Source organism: Akebia trifoliata, chromosome 12 (genome assembly GCF_017979445.1).
Source record: "Akebia trifoliata isolate Shusen 1 chromosome 12, ASM1797944v1, whole genome shotgun sequence".
Classification (NCBI taxonomy): Eukaryota; Viridiplantae; Streptophyta; class Magnoliopsida; order Ranunculales; family Lardizabalaceae; genus Akebia; species Akebia trifoliata.
The window spans coordinates 466,377-493,701 of record NC_141386.1 but is presented as its reverse complement, the minus strand read 5'-3'; the positions used below and the strand labels follow the sequence as shown (position 1 = coordinate 493,701).

The following is a 27,325-nucleotide window of genomic DNA, read 5'->3' as shown; positions in this document are numbered from 1 at the left end:
TTCTCAGACTTCTTTGATCTAAAGAAACAAATAAATTATTTATAGACCTCTATGAGCTAAGGATTTAAGAATGTCTTAATGTTGGTGTTATAAATCCAACAAGGACAATTTATGACAGGAGACAAGAAATATAGAGATGGAAGATTTTATTTCATTTGTTCACAAAGTCCAATAAAAGAATTTATGGATTGAAGCTCATGTAGTGTTGAATTACTTAAAATGAGCTTCACATTCATTGGGTGCATTGATGCATGAATGTTTATCCTTCCCCTCTGTGGGCCTGCACAAAACATAAGGCTGATTTCTAGCCACTGGATTTGAGTATGTCTCGTCAATCAATGTACGTAATTTTACGTGTATTTATAGAATTTTTAGTGTTAAAACTTTCCAAATTTGCTTCATTTTCTGGGACAGCCAAATATGATAACAAAATTTGAATCATGGATTTCTTAAAAGATTAGATTAAGAATCACATCAGCTGCATTGATGGGCCCACACAACACAAATAAGCTTGATTTCTGATTTATAGCCATTCGATGTGTTTTGAGTATTTCTTGTTACAGGCTGGTATTAGTATAATTCAATATACGCAATAGGAGACGGAAAAATGTCTGTTTTTATTTAAGAATCCAATAATCAATGTAGGAGCAGTGTCCAAAGATGGTAAATCAGGAATGTCGTGTTTATGTGTACACAAAAACATGCTCCAATGTCTAGTGAATGTAGAGGAAAACAATCTAAGAACTTAAAAAAAAAAAAAAAAGTAAAAGAAGATGTTTTCAACTTTGAGAAATACATTTTAAGTTTGGGAATTTAGTGGCAGCCAATTTTCAAAGACTACAATTAGATTAAACGAACAATAATTTTTTTTTTCAATCTAATCTGAATCAAGAAACCTAATCTGTCATTATGAAGACGTCGGTCCGGTTCCACATGGTCCTTTGGGTTGGATTAATTTTGTTTTAAAATGTCACTACAACATTTTTGATGTATAGCGGCGGATTTTTTCGCTGCTACAGAATAGATTTTCGTCGGTAAAAATTGTTTGCGGTGATGAGCAGCGGAAAAGAGATCCGTAGGTGTTGCCTCGGTTGTTAAATGTAGCAGCGGATGCGATGTTCCGCTGTTATAGGTAATACCTATAGCGGCGTATAGTAATATCCGCTGCAATAGGTTATTAAAATATATATATATATATATATATATATATAGCACATAGCAGCGGATATTATTATCCGTTGCTATAGTTCATTTAAAAAAAATATAAAATATAACACATATAGCGGCATATATTAATATCCACTGCAATAGATATTTAAATATATATAGTGGCGGATATTAAAATCTGCTGCAATAGATTATTAAAATAAAAAATAAAATACAACATGTATAGCGGCGGATATTAATATCCGTTGCAATAGATCATTTAAAAAAAATATATATATAACGTGTATAGCAGTGGATATTAACATCCACTGCAATATGTCATTTTTTTTAAATATATATATCTATATATATATATTACATTTACCCTATGTCCTCCAACTTGCATACATTGAAAACAAATATACAATAAACAATACCATATAGAACGTGAAAATGAATATTAGCAACGTTCTATTTCTTATGAGCAGAAGTGAAAATGAAAAATATTAACATTCTGCATGAAGAAATTATGAAGTACTACATTCTAGTTGTATCTTTTATTTTTTATTTTTAATATATAAATAAGTTAATAATATATCCAACTAATTAAAACATAAAGGATGTGAACATGTTTATACAGAAGTACTAATTATTCTATTCTGAATTGCTAAGTGTAAGGCAAATTTGCAACTATGATCTCACAAGCATTAGAAAAATATAAATTTCATAAATAAAAGGAGAAGGTAGTTGTCGATCCATACCGAGTTTACAACAGTCAGTAATGTGACATGGTTGACAATCATAGCTCCATCCCTTATAACTGAGCCAACAATACAAGTAGGTACTTCTGCAAAGAAAGCTAACACAGTAAGCACAAGCATGAGAAAAAATGAACAGAAGTATGGCAGCACAAAATTTTACAAGGAAGATAATATCACTAAGGGAAGATACATACAACACATAATATGGAAAGTAGTAGAGAAAAATTTTATTAGTAAAATATGAATTTGAATAGTCTTAGTTCATATACTGGTTAATCATTAAATAAACTAAAATGCTAACGTGGAGTTACTGAAAGGAGAAAATGATGTAGAAGTTAAAGATATAGTTTGTCTTTTAGGTCTTATTATCATATTAGGATGAAGAACTACTCTACATTAACAGAACAAGTCAATCCATGACTGTCTGACTCTTTCACTATTAAATCTTTTGAGAAACATAACAACTTAAGATTGTTAGAGCTTAAGTAATAGCAAAAGCAATTTAATGTGATGGACATCTGAAATTTTGAACACTACTTAGTTGACCAATGTGTTTGCTACAATATGACAAGCTAGTATGCTAAATGAAAACACTATGACCCTGCAAAAGGAGACAAATTATGTTAAGATAACCACTTCTACATTTTCATTATAATTTTAATAACATTTCAAGTCATAACTAGCATATATTTACACTATACTTCATTACCAGGAAAGAATTTAATAGTCTTAATTGTCTAAAACTCAGGTTCACACATCCATCTATATGCAATTATCCAACTTCTTTTAGACAGAAATGACATTACTTATCAAAGGATCTTGAGACAGTCAAAAATCATGAAAAAATAATTTATCAAGAAGATTTTATCTCAGTGACAAATAATGCATAAGAAAACACAAATTTTAGCTATTGGCCAACAAAGACAAGCAGAAATAAATGCCTCATAGAAACAAATAACTCAAAAGAACATAGAAACCAGTGAGAGTCATGGACTAAGAAATGCACAATGTGAGGTAACGATAATTGGTTTCTAACAAACGATGTTTGAGCTTCTCCATCAGACATACTACTTAGATGAGAGAAATATACAGATTTCCTAGATATCACTACCGGTCTTCAGATTTTTTGCCTAAATAGTAGCATTGCTGAGTAGGTCAGCTACATGGATGGATGGAATGTTAGGGGAATCAGAGGCCATAGGCATTGATGAACCTCATGTTTGTTTTATGCAAAATGTGGCTATATCACATACAGAGATGAAATCACATGTAAATAAAGTAATTTGATATAACACTCAGATGCAAGACATGAGCAGATTAGTTACTCAAAAGAGTAGTGAACAACAAGCTTCTTAATAGATTAGGCATAGAACAATCAACCAACAGATTTCAGGAGGCTTTGATATGCATACATAGATGCACAAAACAAGATAATCAAATGACCAACCCAAAAAGCTTTATCCAAACTATTTGGGCTGTCTATCTAACTCTGTTGTTCTAGTTTAGCAAGAAAAAACATGGTGTTTGACATTTCATAATATAAAGGAAATTCAGATGCACTGTTGAAATATCCCGAGTTAATTACCTGAATATCATCACAAAACAAAGGACGATTAAATATCAGTACAAAACAAGTAAAGATGGAAAGCAACAAAAGCACTCAGTTTCTTTTCACCAACAAAAGCACTTAAGTATTTGTGTTGTTGATATTCAACATTCTGAAATCCTGGTTTAGGAGACATAATAAGTATTTCGTATCTTTTTAACCATAATACCAAAGGGTTATGGTTAACTAAAAAAGAAGGAATTCTGAAAACTAAAAGCAAATGTTGAGCTTATGGTATGTTCGTATGTGGAGAGTTTAGGTAAAGGAGCACGTAATTAATTTCAACACATAAGCGGCATCTCAAGTAGTCACCAAATTGTGGAGAGGAAGTTGTATCTACAGCTGCGGAAAGTATAATCCGCTGTTATAAATCGATGTACTAAATAGGAAGTTGTATCTACAGCTGCTGAAAGTATAATCCGTTGTTATAAATCGATGTACTAAATAGGAAATATTCTATCTACAGCTGCAGAAAGTATAATCTGCTGTTATAAATCGATGTACTAAATAGGAAATATTCTATCTACAGCTGCGGAAAGTATAATCCGCCTCTAAAATGACCCTGTAGCTGCGAAAAACATATTTCGCTGCTATATTAAATTTAACAAAATTGATATACAGAACTTATTAAACCGAGTTTTTATATAAATAAATTGATTTTTAGTAGCGGATATATTCATCCGATGCTATAGTCAATTTAAAAAAAATTGATAAATTGAACAACTCACTTAACTGACCTTATATAAAAAAAAATCATTTTTTAGTGGTGGATAAACTAATCCGCTACTACATTCAATTTAAAAAAAAATTTGATAAACAGAAGTGCACTGAATGTAAATATGCACGGGATCTTTATAGTGGCGGATAAAATTATCCACTGCTACATTCAATTTTAAATCAAAATTTCTATTAAAAAAAATTAAATGTTTATAGGGGCGGATAAAATAATCTATTGCTATATTACAATTTTAAAAAAAATTGATAGACAGAACTCCTCACTAAATAGAAGTTTTTATTTAAAAAAATTGAATTTTTATAGTGACGGATACAATAATCTGCTGCTATATTTAATTTTATAAAAGATATTTTAATGGTGGACACAATACTCCGCTACTACATTTAATTGTAACAAAATAGATAAAAAGAAGGGAAAATTATTAGAAAAAATCTAATACAACAATTATTTAACAAAAAGAATTCAATTTATTAAAAATTACAAAAACGATAACAAACTGGTTATTCAATGGCTAACCATTGGATTTGCTAATCAATGGACAATTTTCTTATAAAATCTATCCAAGAACATATTTCTTTTTATTTTTTGTTAAATAATTTTTTTTTTTTTTTTTACGATTTTTTTCTTGGAATTCTCTCCTCATCACGAACAACATTAAAAAAAAAAAAAATTTTAGTTTCTTAGCGTATCACTTACAAATAATTATATGAGAAGAAGATGAAAATAAAAAAAATCGTTTTCTACTAACGGCACACCACACATAAAAATACTTTTTTTTTTTTACGATTTTTTTCTTGGAATTCTCTCCTCATCATGAACAACATTAAAAAAGAATTTTTTTTTGTTTCTTAACGTATCACTTACAAATAATTATATAAGCAGAAGATGAAAATTAAAAAAAATCATTTTCTGCTAATGGCACACCACACATAAAAATACTTTTTTTTAAAAAAAATTGATATTTTTTTCTTGGAATTATCTTCTTATCACGAACAACATTAAAAAAGAATTTTTTTTTGATTCTTAGCATATCACTTACAAATAATTTATGAGAAGAAGATGAAAATAAAAAAATTATTTTTTGCTAACGACACACCACGTATAAAAATACTTTTTTTTTTGCGATTTTTTTCTTGGAATTTTCTCTTCATCACGAACAACATTAAAAAAGATAATGTTTTTTTTATTTTTTAGCGTATCACTTACAAATAATTATATGAGAAGAAAATGAAAATAAAAAAAATCTTTTTCTGTAACAGCACACCACGCATAAAAATACTTTTCTTCAATTTTTTTTTTTTGTGTGATTTTTTTCTTGAAATTCTCTTTTCAACACGAACAACATTAAAGTAGATAATTTTGTTTCTTAACGTATCACTTACGAATAATTATATGAGAAGAAGATGAGAGAGAAAAAATCGGACATTGAATGGCCGATTTTTTTAAAAAAAAATTCGAGAGAAAAAACCGAACATTGAATGGCCATTTCATTTTTTTTTTTTTAAATTAATTTTTTATTTACAAAATTAAAAAGAGAGAGAAAAAGAGGAGAGAGAAAAATTGGCCATTGAATGGTCGGTATGTTAAAGTTTTTGTAATTTTTAATAAATTGCATTCTTTTTGTTAAATAATTGTTGTATTAGATTTTTTCTAATAATTTTCCCTAAAAAGAACTCACTAAACCCACAAAAAATAAATTATTTTTGTAGTAGCAGATAGATTAATCCGCTGCTATGTTCAATTTAAAAAAAAAAAAAATTTTGATTATTTTAGTGGCGGATAGTCTAATCCGCTGCTATATTCAATTTTAAAAAATGATTTTTAGTGATGGACATATGTTTCCACTGCTATATGGACTGAGTAAGTATAGGGGGGGGGGGGGGGTATGGAGGGATCCCTATAGCAGCAGCTACAATTATCCACTACAACAAATTCTATTTATAGATACGGATGAAATTATCCACTGCAATAAATATATCAATAGACGTGGATAAAATTATACACTATTATAAACAGTCGCTGTAGATAAAAAATGTTGTAGTGTGTTGATTTTCTTTTGTTCCAATAGATTCATTATATTGGGTCCAAATCTAATAATTAAAGAACTTATTGGATTGGTACCAACTTAGTACTAATCTGATCAAATTTGCTCCTTCACTAACCCTTGTTCCATAACTTAAATCTGAATAAATTGGTGGATGGACAGCGGATCAGCCCTTATGTTGGATGGATCTTCATCCATCTCATTTAAGCTTAATTAAGGCAAACAAAAACAACATATAAGTATACTAATTTGTTGTTTTTGGCTCTCAAAACATCATGACGTTCAAAACGATGAACAAACAAAAGAAAACAACTTTTAGGGAACCAACCTGTTTCTTGATAATTTGTAACGACCTCAAAGAGATATGAACTTAATTTTCCACACCATTAATACCTAGCTGTTGTTATGTATTTGTTGGGTTTGTAACTTTGTTTCGTCGTCGTCTTATTGATTTTAATTTTCTTTTCATTCCATATAGATTCTATGAGAACACTTTATACTTCTAATTGTCTGTGTATTATAATCTACTATATGGGTGTTAACATGATTACATCATGGTTTAACAAGTGGTATCTCAGGGATTGGTGGTTCAAAAAGATTGATGGGGATGTAAAAGTAGGTTTGTTTTAAAATTATTTATAGATTTGAAATCCAATTACCATAAAGATACTACTATTATTATTATTATTATTATGTCGTGGGTTCTCACTAGATCTGCTAGTTTGGCATGTTGACTCGCTAGAACCAGGTCTGGTTTGTCTGAAACAACAAGGTCTAGAGCTTTGATATTGAACCTGTAAAGGTAGGGTCAAGTTCAGAAATTTTTAACCCATTCAATCAGTTTAGGCTTAGGTTCTAAAATGTCGAATCCAGCTTGACCAGGCCCGTTATTATTCATGGTTTTATATCATAAAAGAACAAGTATACTCTCATCTCTAAATCTTTTTCAACTAGGATAAAGATTACCTCTAGTTTGATGAAAGATAACTAAAACCAAACGAATTCCAAAGGTACATAAATTTAATATTTTATAAAGCTTGAAAATATGCTGCACTCATTAGGACCGTCTGTGAAATTAACTGATTTAGGCCCAATGATGGTTTAGGACTGGGTTAGGAAAAGCAATATTGCAAAAAATACTTCGCAAAAGTTACTCAAAGATAATATCTAAAAGCAGTCTCATACCAGGTATAATTAAAATCCAGTACTATGGTTCAAGCATTAGTCAATAAGACCAATTTAACATATAATCTAAACAATAGAGAAAATATTCTAAGCAGGATAGTAATGGTTTTTCTTAAATCTAATGGTTTTATTTCTTAAAAAAAAAAAAAGGGAATCCTGAAGGATTCTTCAGGCAAGCTCTCTATTAGGGGAGAAGACAAATATCATGCCATGTCCACTGCTTAATTTGACCGGTCACTCTCTGCTATTATTGTTGTCTCCAATGGGATTGATTCCACTCTTTCACCACCATTCTCATTTTGTCTGCTGGTCTTTCCAAGACATGCCAAGTTTCTGCAACAAAAATTGTGGTTTCAATAGTGTACACAAACATAAAAAAGAACTTATTAAAGGCTCTTTAGGTTATGAAGCTAATACAAGTTACGTACCTCTGGTGAGAGGATCCAGCAACTATGGATTTCCCAAAGAGTTTCATTGTAGGAATCCCGCTGACATGATGTACCTTTAAAAACATAATCAATTCTCACTACATATTCTCTAGAGGAAAGTCTCTCCTTACATATGAACGAACAGACAAGTGCACACGTGCTGGTCTTCGAGGGTGTGTGCATGTACATGTCCACATGCGTGCATATTTTACGATAGATACGCGTGTGTGCATGGGTGTCTATGCATATATATAACCTCCAAACCTACTAACTTATTATGTTGGCATGATGTAACGTATGTTTAGGTTAAATTCACAACCTTCCACTTGGGTGGACTGGGGAACTTCAGTCCCCCTGTCAAGATTTTTATGCTACTCCAATTGATAACAACGGTTGGAAAAAAATCTGCCGCTATAACCCTCACAAGAATTTCTAAAATTTGTACCTGTGGGTGGATATATATATAAAGCATTGAATGCTAACTAAATTTTTTATATAAAAATCTTTGAAAACAATCTCTTCTTTTTCTCCTAAGCAAAAAATGCAATTGTTTTTTCTTTTTTTTGTAACGAAATATACATTAATATTGCAAAACCTGAAAAAAGTTACTAACGGAAATTACAGGTAAACCATTTTCATACATGCGTGTTTGCACATGCCACCTTCTAGTTAACCTAAATGGTAATCTTTTTTTCTACAATGAAATATGAATAAATAGTACAAAATCTCAAAAAGTTATTGAAGAAAATGTTATTATGCAATGATGATAAATATTCAAAATAAAAACATTTTTTAAGAGATATCTTTATAAGTTATATGATTGTTGAGGTCTGGAGTCACACACATACCTCTGATTCTGATGAAGATTTAAGCGAGTCTCGTTTGATCAGATCTGCCTATCATATAAATACCCATTTCATTAGTTCAAAGCATTTCTATTAATGAAATGTAAGCTTGGTGAGCAGGACCCATTAGATCTAACAAATAAACAGAAGCATCGTCATGCATGACTAAACCATGTGATAAAAAAAAATGTAAACTGAAGTAAATTTTTTTTGTCCTTAACATAGACATTTATTTGAAGTTAGAAAAAAGTTGATAATTTTTTTTTTTAAATGCAATAAAAACAGATATCTTGTTTGGTAAAACTTTGATTGCCAAACAGGGGATATCACTTATTTGCTAATATTTAATAACGCATATAGTAGGTTCAATACTGTGGATGACTTCTCACTCACCCAATTTGGTGAAAAAAATGCAAAATAAAAATAATATCACAAATATTCTTCAAGACATGCATCTATCATGAAATTTCAATTAAAGTTAATAATAAGTTTGTCCTGGGAGATCATTTTGCCAATTGAAGTAACTGATCATAGTGAAACATGTATATTTCAGTATATATCCATAAGGAAACTAGAAGTACCTTTTCTCTTTGAAGATGACTAAGGGAATCCATTAGACTTTTTTCCATAGCTTTGATCTGATCCAGGTCATTGATACTATCTGGGTTCATCCATGTACTGAAAGGGGGGAAAACCCTAAAACTATCAGAAAACTTAAAATGTTCATAAAAGTGATTATGAATTAATTTTGTACTAATATAAAGGAATTAAGCATTGAAGGTAGCTTAAAAGAAAGTGAAAAAATAAATAAATAAAAACAATTAATATTGCACTTTATAAAGTGACACTAGATTATAAGAAAGTAAAAATATTGCAAATTGTAATTGAAAAGCCATACACTACAAGAAATTTGATATTTAGCTTCACTAAAGATTTTAGTGGCAACATTTTTATTGGGACTACGCCGCGGCTAAAAGTCCCCTGGTTAAATATTTAATTGCATCTTCTCAAAATTAACACTAATTATATGAAGTTACTATAAGGAATTCAACCCAAAATTCCCAACCTGTGAGAAATAAAAATAAAGAAAAACACAAGTCGAAAAAAAAACAATCACACGCACGAGACAGTATTTACGTGGTTCGGCAATTTGCCTACGTCCACGGAATTGCAGAGATTTCACTATTTTCGAGAAGAATTACAAAGTGTGGCTCAAATCTCAAAGACAATAACCAAAATACCAAACTACGTACAGAAAATATCCCACCAAAATAACACGCAAACATTATTCGGGTTAGGTCGGGTCGTCAACCGGATCAAACATAACTAGGCTCCACAAAGCCCAACAGTTACCACAGAAATTTATGAATATAATTGATAATAATGGACTTTTAGAGCCAACTTTAAGTCGTTACAAAAATTAGAGAATTAGCCACAACAATAAATTATCACTATGTAGTGCACCAATAGCAAACTTCCCCCACGCTCCCATCCTCAACAAACAAACTTTGAAAAACAATAATGCATCAAATTACAAGACCTATCTCGAGCATGTAATGTGTTAAGCATATACAACTTTTGGTCCAATTATTTAATAGTATATGATTTTGAAGTATTCATGTATCAAAATTTATTCATCTATGTGATTACTTTCATACTGAATTTATCTTTTTGTCCCATTGATTTATAATATAATTTTTGTAAATAAGTCTTTTTTTACATAGATGAATAAGTAAGTCTTTTTTTACACAGAAGTAGGTCAAAATATTTGAAATCCATAAATCCGTTATGTGGTAGGATCAAAAGTGTTATCCGTTTATGTAAAACACCCTAAAAATTTAACAAAATCAAATATTGCAACAAAATGTGATTTAAATTCGGGATAAAGCAAAAAATGATTGTATACCTCAGTTTATTTCTCTTCACAATAAGTTTCTCCTGTAGGTTCTTCAATTCACTTCGCAGCTCCTACAAATAATTAGATGTGATAATGGAATCTATTCTATTAGTAAAAATAAATAAACAAACACAACCATGTCAAGGATGCATACCTCCTCTCTTTCTTCCTTGCAGAAACCAAACATGGAGCCAAACGGTAGAGAAAGATGGGTAAGATACATTACCAGTCAGGTTTTCAAAAGCTTTATCAAAAATGTTTTTTAACCGTTTTGGTAATCTACTAATTTTTGTTTGCAAAATATAAGTTCTCTATAGTCTATTTTCTAAATATCTTTTTATATGAGAAAACACATAAATTGATAAATTAGGGGGTCAAACTCAAAACCAATTGGCAATGAGTGGAAAGGCCCAAGAGCTTATAAGGAGAGAGACAAGGAAATAATGAGTGTCCGATGTGGGACTAAACTCAAGATAGATCATTGAAAAGACGTTGAGCGTAGCTCTAAAAATTTTCAGAGGCATCAGAAGACATAAATCTAGAGAAATTTGACACCAGAGAACCCCCCGAGAGTGAAGATCGGCCAAAAAGCATTCAATATGGAATTGAGAGAGTAAAGATCGATTGAAAATGAGGAGAAAAACATGCACAATGCTGTTTTGTATGTAATCGAATGAAATTGTTTATTTTTGTAATCATAAACAAATTCCTTGTCATTTTTTATGGTCTTATGACATGGGTATAGAAGAAAATTAACCATTAGCTACCCCCACAAAATTGATCAAAAAATAGGTAATTCACCGAAATGGATTTTTAATACATATATTGAGAACTTAACTGGTGTGATAATAATTTATCTGTGTTTCCTTACCATTTTGGTAAATTTATTATTATTTAATGTGCATCTGGAATCAAATTGATGATCATATATAAAGGATCAGAATTCTACCCATCAATGGAAAACTTCATTGGACCAATTACGTGATCGAAAAGTTTGTGAGTCTTCTGCAATGTCTGCCATTAATAAATAGAAGAAAATCAATTATGACAGAAAACAGCAATTCCTATGTAATTCGATATATCTAATTTTTTTTTCATTTAAGTAAAATTAAAGCTATATCTTACATTAAGAATCTCACGTTTCCTGTAGACAAGAAAGTTGAAAATATTTCAGTTATTAAAAAAAAATCTATTTCAATTGTAAATTAGTAATTGAATAAAGTAAACTGGTTTCTTCAGTAAATATTAACTACACACCTATTTGATCTTTCTTGAAGTGTCATTTTGGAAGCCTTCTCAACCATGGAAGCTAAATCACTGAACCACAAAATGAATGAAGTGTAAACTAAACCTTGTAACCTAGCAAGCAATCTTAACAAGGAAAGACAGCTAAGACTAATCAAGCAAGAATTCTGACCGCCATTTATACATTTTGCCAAAAAATTTATAACAAAACAACAACAAAGCCTTAAACATTTGGTGTCAGCCAAACGAGTCCAGTCCCTCAGTTGTACTCAATCCAAAGCTAAGTCTTATATTATTGAGAGCGAGTTTATACCCATTATGGTTTGTTATGTAAAACCCTAGTAATGTTTTTGAGTGATTTTTTACTCAGAATTTCCCATCATAGTGATGATGCCACGTTAAACATCACAAGGGTAGTTTTTTAAATTAGGGATGCATTATATTCACAAAGACTCATGTGATTGGTGGATCAAAGATTTTTGTGAGCACCTATTGTGACAAAAATTCTGAGAGCAAATTATTTTCTCGTATCTTCCTAGCTGTGGGTTTTCGTTTCATAGTGGAATCGGTGTGATCTATGGACATATCTCAACATCCTCATCCTTTCTACACGAAATGTATTAACTACTTCGTTAAGAAGAGGATGAACTTATACAAAAACCAAAGAGAACAGGAAGGGATATAGTCACCTCTTTCTGCCAACACAAAGAGAAGGTTTACCAGCCGATGAGAATACTAAGACAGCAAGTTCGATGTCGCATAGAGTAGCGAGTTCACTAGCCTTTTTCAGTACACGTGCCTTTCTCTTAGAGTAATACATCTGCTTGCATATTGCTGTGACTAACCTATCAATTCTTAGCTCGACACTCTCCATTTCTCAGACTCCTTTGATCTCAAGAATCAAATATTTGCTTTTCAAAAAGAACGATTAATTTATAGACAATGAATTCAATCCAACAAGGAAAATTTATGGAAGGAAACCAGAAATTTATAGCTGGAAGATTTTTTTTATTTGTTCACGATGTCCAATAACAGAATTTAGGTTAAGATTCATTGGGTGCATTGATGCATGAATGTTTATCATGCCCTTGGGTGGGCCTGCACCAAAAATAATTGTGATCAGTGATTTATAGCCATTTGATTTTAGAATGTCTCATCTTGGGCGGATTTTTAGTTTTGATCAATGTACTAAATTTTTGGTGTAGTTATGGTACAAGTTGAACTTTCCAATTTTGTTGCATTTTCTGGGAAACCAGGGGAGAATTGCCAAATTTGGTGATAAAATTTGAACTATGGGTTTCTTAAAATTAGATTAAGAATCTCATTGACTGCATTGATGGGCCTACACACCATAAACAAGCTTGTTTGATGATTTATAGCCATTCAATTTGAGTATTTCTCGTCATGGGTCCCGTTTTAGTTTCATTCAATATACGAAATTCAGGTTGTATTCAAGAAACTAGCATCTTAATTCAATATTCGCAATATGAGAGAGAAAAATGTCTGCCTTCATAAAAGAATCCTATAATGGACGTAGAAGCATGATCCAAAGATGGCAAATAGGGAATGTTATGTCTACGTGTACACAAGAACATGATCCAATTATTAAATTGTATATATATTTGCTAAATAAGTGGAGTTGTCACTACGTCATAAAGCATCTTTAGTGACTCCACTATTGCGCTAAAAGCGACTGCTAAAGGTCGTTGTTAATTGTGATAGTTTTTAGCCTTAAGTTGTGAATATGTTTTACACTGGATCAAATCTCGTACATTTTTTTTCTATCTCTCCCTCTCTCATTCTCTATCTCTTGTCGACTCTCTAGGTCTGTCTCTATCTGCTTCTTGAGGTTCGATGCTAAGAAACTCTCCTGAATCCATATCAAAGAAGAAATATTGAAGAAATCCGACCCTTGTGAGAGGAACAACTCTTCCTCAAGATTCAACAATTATTTTTTACAACCCGAAAGATGAAAATCCGAGAAAAACTTTCTGGCATTGGATTTGTAGATTTAAATATAGATAGGAAGAGTTGGAGGTGTCTCTCTCTCTCTCTCTGTATTTGTGCTTGTATGTGTGGCGGCCCACCAAATGCTAACACAAATCCCACTGCTAAATCTCAAGGTACTAGGTGGCACCTCGAAATTTCGGCATGGTCTCCTCTGTTTATGTTAGCGTTTCACGGAACTCAAACCTGATAAACCAATATATAACAAAACCTGAATATAAAGATGTAGATACAGGAATAACAGCGGAAGACTAATTACCTCTAACATGTAATTAGATCAGAGAGCGGAAGATTATCAATATACAGGCTTATCAAAAATACCCTCACTCTAACCTAGGCCTAAACTCTCAATCCAAAAATTACATACATCCTGGATGAAACTGACAACACTAACGGATGTAACTCTAGTGCTCACCAGGCAATAAACTCTGATCGTCGATCTGATCGACCGGATACTCCTCAATTACTGACTCTACGCCCGTCTCGGTAATTGCAAGTGCTGAAACTAAAAAAAAATAGGAAGGAAAGGATGAGTAACAATGGCTACCCAGTAAGTCCACTACCAATTCCTATTAATAACCCTCCCTAAACATGATCGAATAAAGCATACTGAACATTTTAACACATGCAAGGTTTTACAGAATAAAATACGATCAACTGGTACATATAGCCAGGGATGAGCAACTAAACAATTTTAAAGTTTCGCATATCATCAATCATCCATACTAAGTATACATTTTCTATTTGATGCAAATACAGTTATTGACAACATTGAAATAATAGACATGCTTTTCAGTTTATAATTCGAAATATAACAACAGATACATAATACAAGTGGTGGAGTATTGGAATTAAAGAGTTGGGATTTACGACTGGATCGCTCTCAGTCAGGACATGATATTCCTCAATAACATCATAGTTCCTGATTTTGTGACTGGTCGTTGTTTACCACGCTTGCGGGACCATTTATCCGGCTCAGGCTGGTCGTTTGACGTGACCGTAAGCAATGGGTCTCTTTTCGATGTGTCAGAACGTTCGACTACTACTAGATTGTTAGTGATCACTGACCAATCATCTTCGTCTATGTCTATCAGGCGTGCATGTGATTCCCAATGACACTCCACTTGTATACACAGTCACTGGTAAAGATAAGAAAGGAATGAACCCGGATTCCAGTTGTGACTCCACTCTCATACGCGTCCCATACCACGTATGAGTTTGGTGGTCCTTACCGTACATCCCAAGATAGTGCACCCCTCTGGATGATGTGACGCACTATTCCTTCAGGCATTCACAAACCCTTTAACAGCTCACAAAATAACTACGTATATATATGATTTTTCATTTAAAACAAAAGAGAAATTAACAAAACAGGGTTGAGAAAGGATATCCAGTTCCTACCATGCAACTGTGGCCACCCGGCCTAAAAATAAATAACAGTATTCACCACACACGCTAACATAATCGGAAATAAACATACAAACCTTTATTTAATAATCTGGATATCCTTTCACCAACCTACATACAACATACAATGTAAAATGCAGACATCACCCCTCGGGTGTGATTCTGACATTTTACCGTTCATTCACTTTTTTCATTCTCTCGACATTCTCACTTTTCATCTTTTCAAATCAACCATCAATTTCCAATCTTTTAGTCATTCTTTTGGTCTTTCCATTGAAAATCATCAAAGTTTATTAAAAAATAAGGTTCCGACGATGCACGGGACCAAAGCTGTTAAAATCAAGGAAAGCTGGTGAAAATTTGGCTAAGTGTCGGAAACTCAAATTTTCAAAGTTCTCGAAATTGAAAATGGATTTTTCGAAATGAAAGTCTCAATCACGAGATTCGACACCATATAGTTTTTGTAATCTAATTCAAAGTTATACGAAAGTTATTACATTTTGAAAACTTGCCGAAAACGTCGAAAAATATGGTTTGTTCTTGAAACCAAAATTTGGATTTTGATCCTTTGAGATTTGGATCTTGAAACCATTCCCATTGTTCCGAAATGGGGGGTAAAACCTTAATTTTATTAAAGAACTTAAAGTAAATGGAAAGTAAAAATTAAAGAGGACATTTACTTACAATTTGTTGTTATTGTTGTTGTTCATCTTCATTAAATCACTAAACGAATAAGGAATCTTACTTCTGAATTTCATATCAAAACTCATCGACAACAATGAATCTTATTTCTCCATTACACTATGTCCAAATCAATGTTATTTGTAATTGACTGTCTTCGTCTTCAGCAAACGTTCATACATTTACATATCAATCAATGAAAAGATTACAACATTTTGTGAACCAAGATTTTTGCTATTTTTTTTTTATTATTATCATTGTATTCATGTTTTGATGATTTTTTATAAAATGGAATTCTCTACTGTCAATAGACTTTTATTTATCGCAAGCCAAACAATAAAGGAATGGCGTGGAATCTTTAGCTTATTCCAAACCACTTTATGCTAATTGCTCTCTACCTCATGTCTTCGAATTGAATCCCACACTGATTTTAAAGTGAAGCTTCCATTTGAAGTTTCCTTCCATACTATCTTATCTTTTTCATTCGATCAAGGAGGATGATGATTTTCAACTAGATTTGCAATCTCAATTAATTGAAGCTCATCTCTAACTAGCCCCTCATATCCATTACTCCCTGCAAAATCAGAAACCAACGCATTAATAGTACTATTCATACGAACCACGGATCTTCTCTCAAATTGATCAATCAATGTACCACCCTCTAACTACAGGTCATTCTAAAACTGAACTGAGGTTCCATCCCCCACTAAAATCTAATATGATTTTTAGAAACCTCTCAGACTTTTAGAATCCCTCTCCAAGCCCAAGAGGAATCATTTGGAGGGGTACATCTCCAAATGCTCCCATTTTTAACATACTTCTTTCTCATCCAATCGCTCCACAAACTACTATTCCAATCTTTAATCCTTCTAATTTTCATAAGTCCAATGGTATTCCAATCTTTAATCCTTCTAATTCCAAGTCTACCTTCTTTAAAAGGTTGACAAACTTTGGACCAACTAATTGGATGAAAAGACCTTCTAGAATAGAAATCACTTCAAAGAAAATAATTTAACAAAGACTCAATTTTGTTAATAACCCCTTTTGGCAAAGAGAAACAAGTAGACCAATAAATTTGAAAAGAAGAAAGAACTTATTTAATAAGCTTAAGCCTACCCGCAAAAGATAAGAAATAAGATTTCCATCTCTCTATTCACTTCTAAATTTTCTCAATCAAAGGATAACACATGGAAGAAGTCAACCGAGATAAAAACAAAGGAAGACCTAAGTACCGAATTGAAAATTTTCCTTCTCTAAAAGATAGAGTATGAAGATTAAAATCATTGTTAGTACATGAGCTACTAAAGAATAAGTAACTTTTATCAACATTGGTTTGAAGGCCAGACATGTTGAAAAAATCATCAAGAAGGATTTTGATGTTGGACACTGAATGAACACTATTGGTTTGAGACCCATTCATGAATAGAAAAGTTGTGATCTTCAAGATCCATAGGTATTGGCTTTTTATTTTTAAGCTTGATTCATTCGTTTACCCTATTTTTTAAAGTTTTCGCTATTTTAGGAATGCTTTGTTTTGTTAATAACTATATTATAGAAGTCAAAATCACGTACCGTAAATTTTGCCTTACTTCTAGGATTAAGTAGTATCTATTTCCATACTTCGGTTATTTTTAGGGGTACAACTTGGTCCAGTTCAAACCGAGAACCGAACCAAATCGATAGCTTTGGAGGTGGTTTGGTTTCAGTTTGGAACAAGTCACGATTTGGTTTCGGATTACGTAAATGGAGAACCAATTAATTTAATTTTGTTCTCGGATCAAGCTTGTATAGAACCGAACCCTTATGCAATAAATAATTATTTATGTATATAATTATTATTATGAATTATTTTAGGTGTTAGGACATAGATTAATGATCTTTTAGGGATAAATTAATGACTTTTTATAGATAAAATAATGATTTATTGTATGAATTTTTATGTTTATTTTTTCATTAAAAAATGGTACTTATAATTTATAGAATATTGGCAACCCATAGAACCAAACCAACTTTAGTTTGATTTGGGTGGTTTGGTTCCAATGGAATTTGGTTCAGTTCTAGTCGGTTCGGTTCCAATTTGACCTCAAACCAAACCAAGTTGCATCCCTAGTTATTTTTACATTTTGGTATTTTTTTTTTTTTTTTTTCACCATTTTTGTGGTTTTCAAGGAGTAAGATTCTTTTTTATTAAGAGTATTATAACTCCACTATGGGAGACAAAATTTTGATTGATAAAATTTATGATTTTAGAGAGTTTTCTCTTACTTTTCCAATTATTTAATATTCTGTGTGAATCAACGAGTTTTTTATGCCTAATTGTTCGAAATTCTTTTGAGAATCAACGAACTAATTAAAAGATTATTCTTCGCCTGCATCAATTCCAAAGACCAAGAACCTTCGTCACTCTTCGACGTGTCAACAAGAAACTTTGAGTCTAATTCAATCTCCAAGCTTTTGCCCCCAAAAGATATAAGCTTTATTCCATGGAAGAGAGCTTAAAATTCTACTCTATTATTGGTACCCAACCCACTAAGAAGCACAATGTGAAAAAAACCCAAGTTTGATGGCCTTGGGCCGTCAAATTTCATAAAATTCGACGAACCAAGAGGTCGAATTGGTGTCGAATTTTTCATTGTCAAAATTTTCTTTTTGACGGGCCGAATCTATCAAATTAATGAAGGATGAGAGAAATTTGACAGCTCCAAGCCGTCAATTCTGGGAACATCAAGAATTTCAACGGTCCTAGACCGTCAAAATTCGGTTGCTTAAATTTGTGGGCCTTGGCCTGTCAATTTTTTCTGTAGAATTTTCCAGTTTTCACATAGTGAAGCTAGACGGAATAAACAGTTGACCATGATTGTCTCTTATTTAGCAATCAACTCCTGAATTACCTGGATTTCCCGATGTTGAGTTTGAACCAACCCAGTTTAGGCTTGAACCAAAAACCTTTCAAGATTTTTAAACTTGGAGTAAGCGAAAAAGGTTGAATAACATCAATTAAAGAACAAGTTTTCTCTCATGATCTCTAATTAATGTTTTTCAACTAGGAGGGAGATTGGGTCCCTATTTTGATGAAAGATAACACCAAACGACTTCTAAGTTTTCATAAATTTAATATCAAATAAAACGTGAAAATCAATCCAAACTCATTTGTTCAGGCGTGGACTTTGCTGATTTAGGCCATATGGGGGTTTAGGACTGGGTTAGGGCTCATCCAAGCTCGGTTCAAAGCCGTCCATTGACAACCATAGCTCTCACAAGATCACTTTCTTCTTTTCAGTACTCAAGTACTTCTGTGATCGAATTGATGAGATTACCAAACAACTTCTTTATAATTGCAAAGTATAACTTCTACCAAAACAGTTTTTTTTCAGAAGTTACTCAAAGATAATACTTAAAAGCAGTCTTATACCAAATATAATTAAAACCCAGTACTATGGTTTAAGCATTATTCAAGATCAATTTAACTTAAAATCTAAACAATAGAGAAAAAAAATTCTAAGCACGATGGTAATGGTTTGTTCTTAAATTTAACTGTTTATTTCCTTTAAAAAAGGGGATTCTAAAGGATTCATCATCAGGTTCTCCATTAGGAGAGAAGATAAGTATAATCCCGCACAATTGGAGACGAACTTGACAGCACACTTTGTCGTCTGAGTTGAATCAGATAAAGAAGAAGAACGAGAAGGAGAAGCCATGTGTGCTTTAGTTTGGTTTTTAGGCTCAAAGAGGGTTAAACGGTGAAGATGGTTTGTTTATCGTTGGTGCCAAAGATAATGTTTAGATATTTCATAGCTCCCTTTTGCTGCCACGTGGTTTTGCTTTTGTTATTCATAGAGAGTCGAGATAATCTGACTAAACTACGAGCATGGTCAATCGACTACCTGATGTGAAAAGTTCGGGACCGTACATCTGTGCTCTTTGGGAATCATGTGTCCCAAGGAGCATAGATCTATCATTCCAAACTTGTCACATCAGGGTAGTCAATTGAGTTTGCCACGTGGGACAGTTAGATTATCACGATTCATAGAATAATGCTGAAGTAACCTTAGGCTGGAAACTCATTTCGCACTTCTTGACGTGAGAAGTGTATGGAAACCATAGATGCTTATCATCAAGATACGAGTGAAAAATACCAATGATTCCTATCCACTTTCTATTCAAAAAGTGCGCTATGAGGTCACTCCAGCACAACTTGTATATGTTTTACAAAGCAAATATTTAAAAAAATCTAAAATCACACCATAAAAGAACAATTCACTCCTATGTCTAAATATTTTTTAACTAAGATGGAGATTGGGATCCTACTTTGATGAAAGATCACACCAAACAACTTCCAAATTTAACTCAAAAAGATAATATCTAAAAATGCAGTCTTATATCAAATATGACAAAATCCAATATTATGGTTCAAGAATGAGCCAATATAGATAAATTCAAAATATAATCAAACCAACAAAGAAAAATACTTAATAGGACAGTCATGGTCTGGTTTTAATCCTAAAAAAGATAAATATCATTCCATGGAGATTGCTGAGTTCAATTCATTACTCCCTGTTGTTTTTGTTGTCTCCAATAGGATTGATTCGACACTTTCACCGCCATTCTCATTTTGCATGTTGGTATTTGCAAGAGATGCCAAGTTTCTGCAACAAAAATTATGGGCGTAAGAAAATAAAAATTATTATACATTCTTTATGTTACCGAGCCAATACAAGTTACGTACCTTGGCTGAGAGGATCCAACTGTGGATTTCCCGGAGCGTTTCAATGTAGGAGTCAAGTTGACATGATGTACCTTTAAAATCAAAATCAATTCTCACTACTTTTATCTAGAGGAAAGTCTCTACCTTCACGTGCACATGCACATGCATACACGTAAATGCACACGTGCTTGACTGTATATTGAATTCACAACCTCCCACTTTGGTGGAGACATGCAAAAAATCGATACTAATTATAAAAATCTTTGAAATTCATAATTATTTTCTCCAAAATATAAAAAGCAATCTTTGTTTTTTTTTTTTTTTTTTTTTTTTTTGGGGGGGGGGGGGGGGGGGGGTTAATGTAGAATGAAGTATGTATTAATAATACAAAACCTCAAAAAACTTATTGATGGACAAAAAATGCTAACGTAACTAGAAATAACACTCGAAGTAGCACTGAGAGTGTACTTGAGTGTGCAAGAAACCGTAGATACTTTTTCTCTAGGTACAAGTGTTATATAGTCAAGGAAAATAGATGGTTCTCTGGATACATACACTACTTCGAGTGGTATTTTGAGTCATTTATAGCAAGGCTCTCAACGGAAATATTTCTTATACAATGATGATAAATGTTTGCCTATATTCACCCTAATGGCAAAAGGCAAGCATTTTTTGTACAATGAAATGTATATAAGAAAGATGGATGTGATGATTTTCCTCAATATATGAGTGAAAAACATCTCTGCATCCATGCACACCACCATGTCACTGAACATAGTGTTGTTGTTGTCATTGTTACATCAATATAATATTGACAAAATAATCACTAATAATGACAACAAAACTCATCTTGATTTTGTTTTTTTAAATACATTATTAAAAGACTAATAAAAATATTTTTAAGAGTCCTGATAATCTGAAGCTCTTTATATGCTCCTTGATGTGGCAGTGACAGAACCATAGATCTTTTTCTTCGTAATACACAAGTTAAAAGATCTATAATTCTATCACTGTCACATCAGGGAATGTACATTAGTCTATTTTTAAGGGATATCTTTAAAAGAAATTATGATTGTTTAGGTATAAAAGCACGTACATACCTTTGAAACAGACAAAGACTTCAAAGAGCCGCGGTGGATCAAATCCTCCTATAAAGACAGAAGGTTATTCATATAAAAGCCCATTTTATTACTTCAAAGCATTTTTAGTAATGAAAGATAAGCTTGGTAATTAGCAAGACCCTTTAGATCTAACAAATAAATGGAAGTGTCGTCATGGATGATCAAACAAAGTGATAGTAAAGGTAAACTGAAGTAAAACAAATTTAAATTTATTTTTAAACTTTTCATAGGCATTTATTTGAAGTTTGAAAAAGGGAGTTAAAATAAAAAATGCAATAACAACTAGATAACTTGTTTGGTAAAATATTCTATTGCCAAATAGGGGATTTCTCTTTATCTGCTAAATATTTTAAAAATGCGTATGGTAGGTACAGTATTTTTGACTTCTCACTCATCCAATTTAGTAAAGAGTCATGATAATCTGACGCACCCATCACATAGTCGTAGATCATTTGCCTTGGGATACACAAGAAAAAGATTTATGATTATGCATATCCCGCGGCAAATGATATATGGTTCTGTGATGAGGGACCGTATGTCAGAGGGGGGAATCAGAAAATAATTATTCTTTGGTAAAACAACCCAAAAATTGATATCACAGATATACTTATATATCATGAAATTTCCATTAAAGTTACTTATTAGTTTGTCTTAGGGAGATCATTTTGCCAATTAAAGAAACTAATCACAGTGAAACATGTATATTTCAGTATCTATAGAGAAACTAGAAGTACCTTTTCTCTTTTAAGAAGACTAAGGGAACCCATTATAGTTTTTTCCATTGCTTTGAGCTGAGCCAGGTCATTGATCTTTTCTGGGTTCATCCATGCACTGAAAGAGGAAAAATATCAGAAAAAAAAAAAAAAAAAAACTGAAACTACTAGAAAGTTTAGAATGTTCATAAAAGTGACTATGAATTAATTTTGATATTTACTATTGCCACACCAACTTTTACTAACGCCACACCAACTGTGTACAACTCTTTGGAAATTGGAATCTAAGCGTATTTTGGTCAAAACTAATTTTTTAAGGGCATTTTCCAAACAAAATCCAATTCTCAAAGTGGAGTTATTGCATTTTAACGTGGGCACACGTTAAAAAATCCATATAAAGGTTTCAAGCATAGAAAGTAGCTAATAAGAAAGTTATTAAAAAAACATTAAAAAGTAATTATTAATTAATTTTATACAATTATAAATAGTTTAAGTCTCCAAAGTTTCTTGTAAGACAGTAAAAAGAATTGCAAACATAGACTCCCCCCACCCCGACCCCGACCCCACCTTCCCATAATGCACCAATAACAAGACGGCTCTTGAGAGGTAATGTTGTTTTGCTCAAGGAGGGAGGGATGGGGGTGTTGGGGCTTGCTTGGCTTCCATTTGTGTATTAGTAAATTAAATTTTCTAAAGATAGATAAAAAAAAAAAGAGTCGTGATAATCTAGTGCCCCCTCTTTGACATATGCCACCATCATAGAATCGTAGATCATTTGCCTTGGGATACACAAGAAAAAGATTTATGGTTCTGTGTATCTCAAGGCAAATGATCTACGATTCTGTGACGAGGGCATAGGGGGCGTCAGAAAATTATTATTCTAAAAATAATTTAGTGAAAAATATGGAAAGAGCTAATATTTTTGTCCAATTATGTAATGCCATATGATTTTCAAAAATTTACATTACTTGATAAATTTATTTATCTGTGTAAATACCTTCGAAGTGTATTTATATTTATACCCATTTGATTTTTTATATAAGTCTTGAAAAACAAAAAGAGTATAAAGGTAAATTCAATACAAAATTTATTTATATAAAAGTATGTAAATATTTCAAATCCGTATCCTGATCAAAAGTTTTATCCATTCATGAACACCGTAAAATTATAAGAAAATCAAATACTGAACAAAATTGGACTTTGATTCCGGATAAAGCAAAAGATTGGATACCTCAGTGTAATGCGCTTCTCAAGAAGTTTTAGCTGCAATTGCTTCAATTCACGCTGAAGCTCCTACAAAAATAACTTGAAGCGATAATGAAAATCCGTTCTATTTGTTAAATAATAATAATTATTATATAATACAACCATGTCCAGAGATGCATACCTCCATTCTTCCTATCCTACAGAGATCAAACATGAAGCCAACATAAGAATTTAGTTTTATTCATAGTATTTCATTGAAACTGTAGAGAAAGATGGGTAAGATATATTACCAGTCAGGTTTTCAGAAGATTTATCAAAATTGTTTTTTAACCGTTTTGGTAATCAACTTATTTTTTTCGAAATATAAGTTCTCTATAGTTTCCTTTTTCAATATCTTTTTATATATGAAAACATGTTTTTTTTTGCTAATCTTAAATATGAAAACATGTAAATAGCAATATTTGTAGTCAAAAAAGTGGAAGAGATCATCGAAAAGGCATTGGGAGAGTTGAGTGTAGCTCTAAAAATTCTCCGCAAAGGCATGAGACGACATGGATCTACAGAAATTCGACATCAGAGAACTCCCATGAGTGAAGATTACCAAGAACTTTCACTATGGCATAGAGAGAGTAAAGATCAATCGAAAAAGAGGAGAAAAAAGTACATAGTGCCATTAGGAAGAGTAATCCAAAACTTTCTGATTTATGTGAGAAGTTTGCTTTTATATATTGTAGGTCTTTTGGTTATTATGAACAAAACCTTGGTCATTTGTTAAACTCTTATGACATGGGTATAGAAGATTTTTAATATACAAAGGGGAATTATATAACTATGAACCACCCCCGGAAAATTTAATTTGTTCATAAAATAAGTGTTTCACCAAAATGGATAAGAACCCATTTTGAATTTTTGATACATATTTGGAGAACTTGACTAGTGTGATAATTTACCCATCTTTCTCGAACGTTTTGGTAAATTTATTTTTATTTAGTGTACATTTGGAATCAATTTGAGGATATATAAAGGATAAGAATTCTACCCATTCTCGGAAAAGTTTCTTGGATCAACTTCATGATCGAAATGTTTGTAGGATTTTTGCAATGTCTGCCATATCAACAGATAGAAAAGAATAAATTATGACAGAAAACAACAATTCCTATCTAATTCGATCTATTAATTGTTTAAAAAAAATAAAAGCTAGCACTTACCTGAACAGTCTTACGTTTACTGTCACAAGAAAGAAGAAAAAGGTTTCAGTTAGACTACACACCTATATGAATAAATTAAATTGATTTCCTCAGGAAATATATGAACTACACACCAATATGATCTTTCTTGTAGTGTCATTTTGGACATCTTCTCAACCATGGAAGCTAAATCACTGAACCAAAAAATGTATGAAGTGTCAACTAAACGTTGTAACCAAGCAAGCAATCTCAACAAGAAAAAAATAAGACTAATCAAGCAAGTTTTTGACAATTTATATATTTTTTGAATATGCTTTACAACAAAACAACAATGCTTCATCCATTCGGAGATGGACCCGAGTCTTGTCTCTCCTTTTATTTAATTAGTCCAGAGCTAAGTCTTATATTATTGAGAGTTTGTTCATATTTGTTATAGTTTGTGGACCCTTACGCTAGTGGTCAGGATGGATTATTGATTATCATTTAACATAATACTCATCAAGGGTATTTTTGTAATTTTACTAATATTATGTAAAATCCTAATTATATTTTCCTAGGGTTAGGATATATATTTCTCTTTTTTGTGAAATGATCAATCCGTAATTGCAAGTTTTCCCTTTGTAATGGAATTGGTGTGATCCTTGAACGTACCTCAATCTTGAGGGATCCACGTAAAATCATTATGTGATTTCATCTTATTTTTTTCTTCTAGTCCTTCGTTGCTTTTGTTTTTCTTAAAAATGCCTGCTCTCATTTTATTTTGCCCTTCAACTTGAATATTTCTTCTAACTTGGATTTTGATGGGTCTTCATTGAATATCCTTGATTTTTGACCCTTCAACTATTTCTAATGACTTTATCTTAGTTTATCGTTTATAAATCTTAAAAATTTTCCAAATATGTTTGTTTCTAATTTTATCTTTTCTAGTCTTTCGACTTATTAATCTCAACATCATCATCTCTTCTACACTCAATTTATTAACTAATTCATTAAAAAAAAAAAAGAGAGAGAGAGAGAGAGAGAGAGGAAGAAATTATACAAAAAAACCAAGGAAAAAAAGAAGGATAATCACCTCTTTCCGCCAACACATAGAGAAGGTTTACCAGTTGATGAGAAAGTTAAGACGGCAAGTTCAACATCACATAGTGTAGCAAGTTCACTCGCCTTCTTCATTACACCTGCCTTTCTCTTAGCGTAAGTTTTCTGCCTGCGAATAGGAGTATCTAACCTCTCTATTCTTACTTTGACCCTGACTCCCCCCATTTCTCAGACTCCTTTGATCTCAAGAAACAAATAATGATTTATAGACCTCTATGAGCTAAGAATTTAAGACTGTCTTAATGTTGGTGTTATAAATCCAGTAAGGACAATTTATGACAAAAGATAAGAAATATAGAGATGTAAGATTTTATTTCATTTGTTCACAAAGTCCAATAAAAGAATTTATGGATTGAAGCTCATGTAGTGCTGGATTACTTAAAATGAACTTCACATGAATGTTTATCCTTCCCTTCTGTGGGCCTACACAAAAAATAAGGCTGATTTATAGCCATTGGATTTGAGTATGTCTCGTCAATCAACGTTCAGAATTTTAGGTGTATTTATGGAATTTTTAGTGTTAAACTTTCCAAATTTGCTTCATTTTCCGGGAAAACCAAATGTGGTAACAAAATTTGAATCATGGATTTCTTAAAAGATTAGATTAAAAATCTCATTGGCTGCATTGATGGGCCTACACAACACAAATAAACTTGATTTCTGATTTATAGCCATTTGATGTGATTTGATTATTTCTTGTCACGGGCGGGTATTAGTTTAATTCAATATATGAAATTAATTTAGGTTGTATTCATGAAACTAGCATCTTAATTCAATATACACAATAGGAGACGGAAAATTGTCTGTTTTCATATAAGAATCCAATAATCAATGTAGGAGCAGTATCCAAAGATGGTAAATCAGGAATGTCGTGTTTACGTGTACACAAAAACATGATCCAATGTCCCGCCAATGTAGAGGAAAAAAATCTAAGAACTTAAAAAAAAAAACAAAAACAACTTATATTGGGTAAGGTTCCACATGGTCCTTTGGGTTCGATTAATTTTGTTTTAAAATATTGATTTGCTTTTGTTCCAATAGGTTCATTATATTGGGTCCAAATCTAATAATTAAAGAACTTATTGGATTGGTACCAACTTAGACTAATCTGATCAAATCTGCTCAATTGCCAACCGTAGTGGATCAAAGCTTATGTTGGATGGATCTTCATCCATCTCATTTAATCTTAATAAAGGCAAACAAAAACAACATACACATCTACTAATTTGTTGTTTTTGGCTCTCAAAACATCATGACGTTCAAAACAACTAACAAACAAAAGAAAACAATTTTTTCGGAACCAACCT

The 27,325-nt window shown here is 32.0% G+C and overlaps 3 protein-coding genes across 3 annotated transcripts; all 3 read right to left on the bottom strand.

The window, feature by feature from the left end:
* Positions 1 to 11,593: 11,593 nt before the first annotated feature.
* On the bottom strand, positions 11,594 to 12,767 carry LOC147388434 (agamous-like MADS-box protein AGL30). Its single transcript, XM_086418236.1, has 4 exons — positions 12,583 to 12,767; positions 11,906 to 11,965; positions 11,774 to 11,792; positions 11,594 to 11,662 (listed from the first exon to the last, which is right to left on the bottom strand). The coding sequence occupies exons 1-4, from the start codon at positions 12,765 to 12,767 to the stop codon at positions 11,594 to 11,596; spliced, it is 333 nt and encodes a 110-aa protein (XP_086274362.1).
* Positions 12,768 to 20,371: 7,604 nt separating this feature from the next.
* LOC147388433 (uncharacterized) lies at positions 20,372 to 23,925 on the bottom strand. The gene is made up of 6 exons (XM_086417574.1): positions 23,915 to 23,925; positions 23,759 to 23,820; positions 22,549 to 22,645; positions 21,794 to 21,841; positions 20,715 to 20,785; positions 20,372 to 20,634 (listed from the first exon to the last, which is right to left on the bottom strand). The coding sequence occupies exons 1-6, from the start codon at positions 23,918 to 23,920 to the stop codon at positions 20,505 to 20,507; spliced, it is 414 nt and encodes a 137-aa protein (XP_086273700.1). The 5' UTR covers positions 23,921 to 23,925; the 3' UTR covers positions 20,372 to 20,504.
* Positions 23,926 to 24,768: 843 nt separating this feature from the next.
* On the bottom strand, positions 24,769 to 26,183 carry LOC147388432 (agamous-like MADS-box protein AGL30). The gene is made up of 4 exons (XM_086418235.1): positions 25,993 to 26,183; positions 25,055 to 25,114; positions 24,942 to 24,960; positions 24,769 to 24,837 (listed from the first exon to the last, which is right to left on the bottom strand). The coding sequence occupies exons 1-4, from the start codon at positions 26,181 to 26,183 to the stop codon at positions 24,769 to 24,771; spliced, it is 339 nt and encodes a 112-aa protein (XP_086274361.1).
* Positions 26,184 to 27,325: the final 1,142 nt, after the last annotated feature.

Bases quoted from the DNA above. Each gene is read 5' to 3' on its own strand.
- LOC147388434 (XM_086418236.1), bottom strand. From the start codon at position 12,767: ATGGAGAGTGTCGAGCTAAGAATTGATAGGTTAGTCACAGCAATATGC. The intron at 11,966-12,582 runs GTGACTATATCC...TTTGTGGTTCAG, and splicing joins CTTTGTGTTGGCAGAAAGAG to TGATTTAGCTTCCATGGTTG.
- LOC147388433 (XM_086417574.1), bottom strand. The intron at 22,646-23,758 runs GTATCCAATCTT...TTCCTCTTTCAG, and splicing joins GAGAAGCGCATTACACTGAG to TGCATGGATGAACCCAGAAA. The intron at 20,786-21,793 runs GTATGTACGTGC...TTGATTTTAAAG, and splicing joins AGTCTTTGTCTGTTTCAAAG to GTACATCATGTCAACTTGAC.
- LOC147388432 (XM_086418235.1), bottom strand. From the start codon at position 26,183: ATGGGGGGAGTCAGGGTCAAAGTAAGAATAGAGAGGTTAGATACTCCT. The intron at 25,115-25,992 runs GTGATTATCCTT...TTTTTGGTTCAG, and splicing joins CTATGTGTTGGCGGAAAGAG to TGATTTAGCTTCCATGGTTG.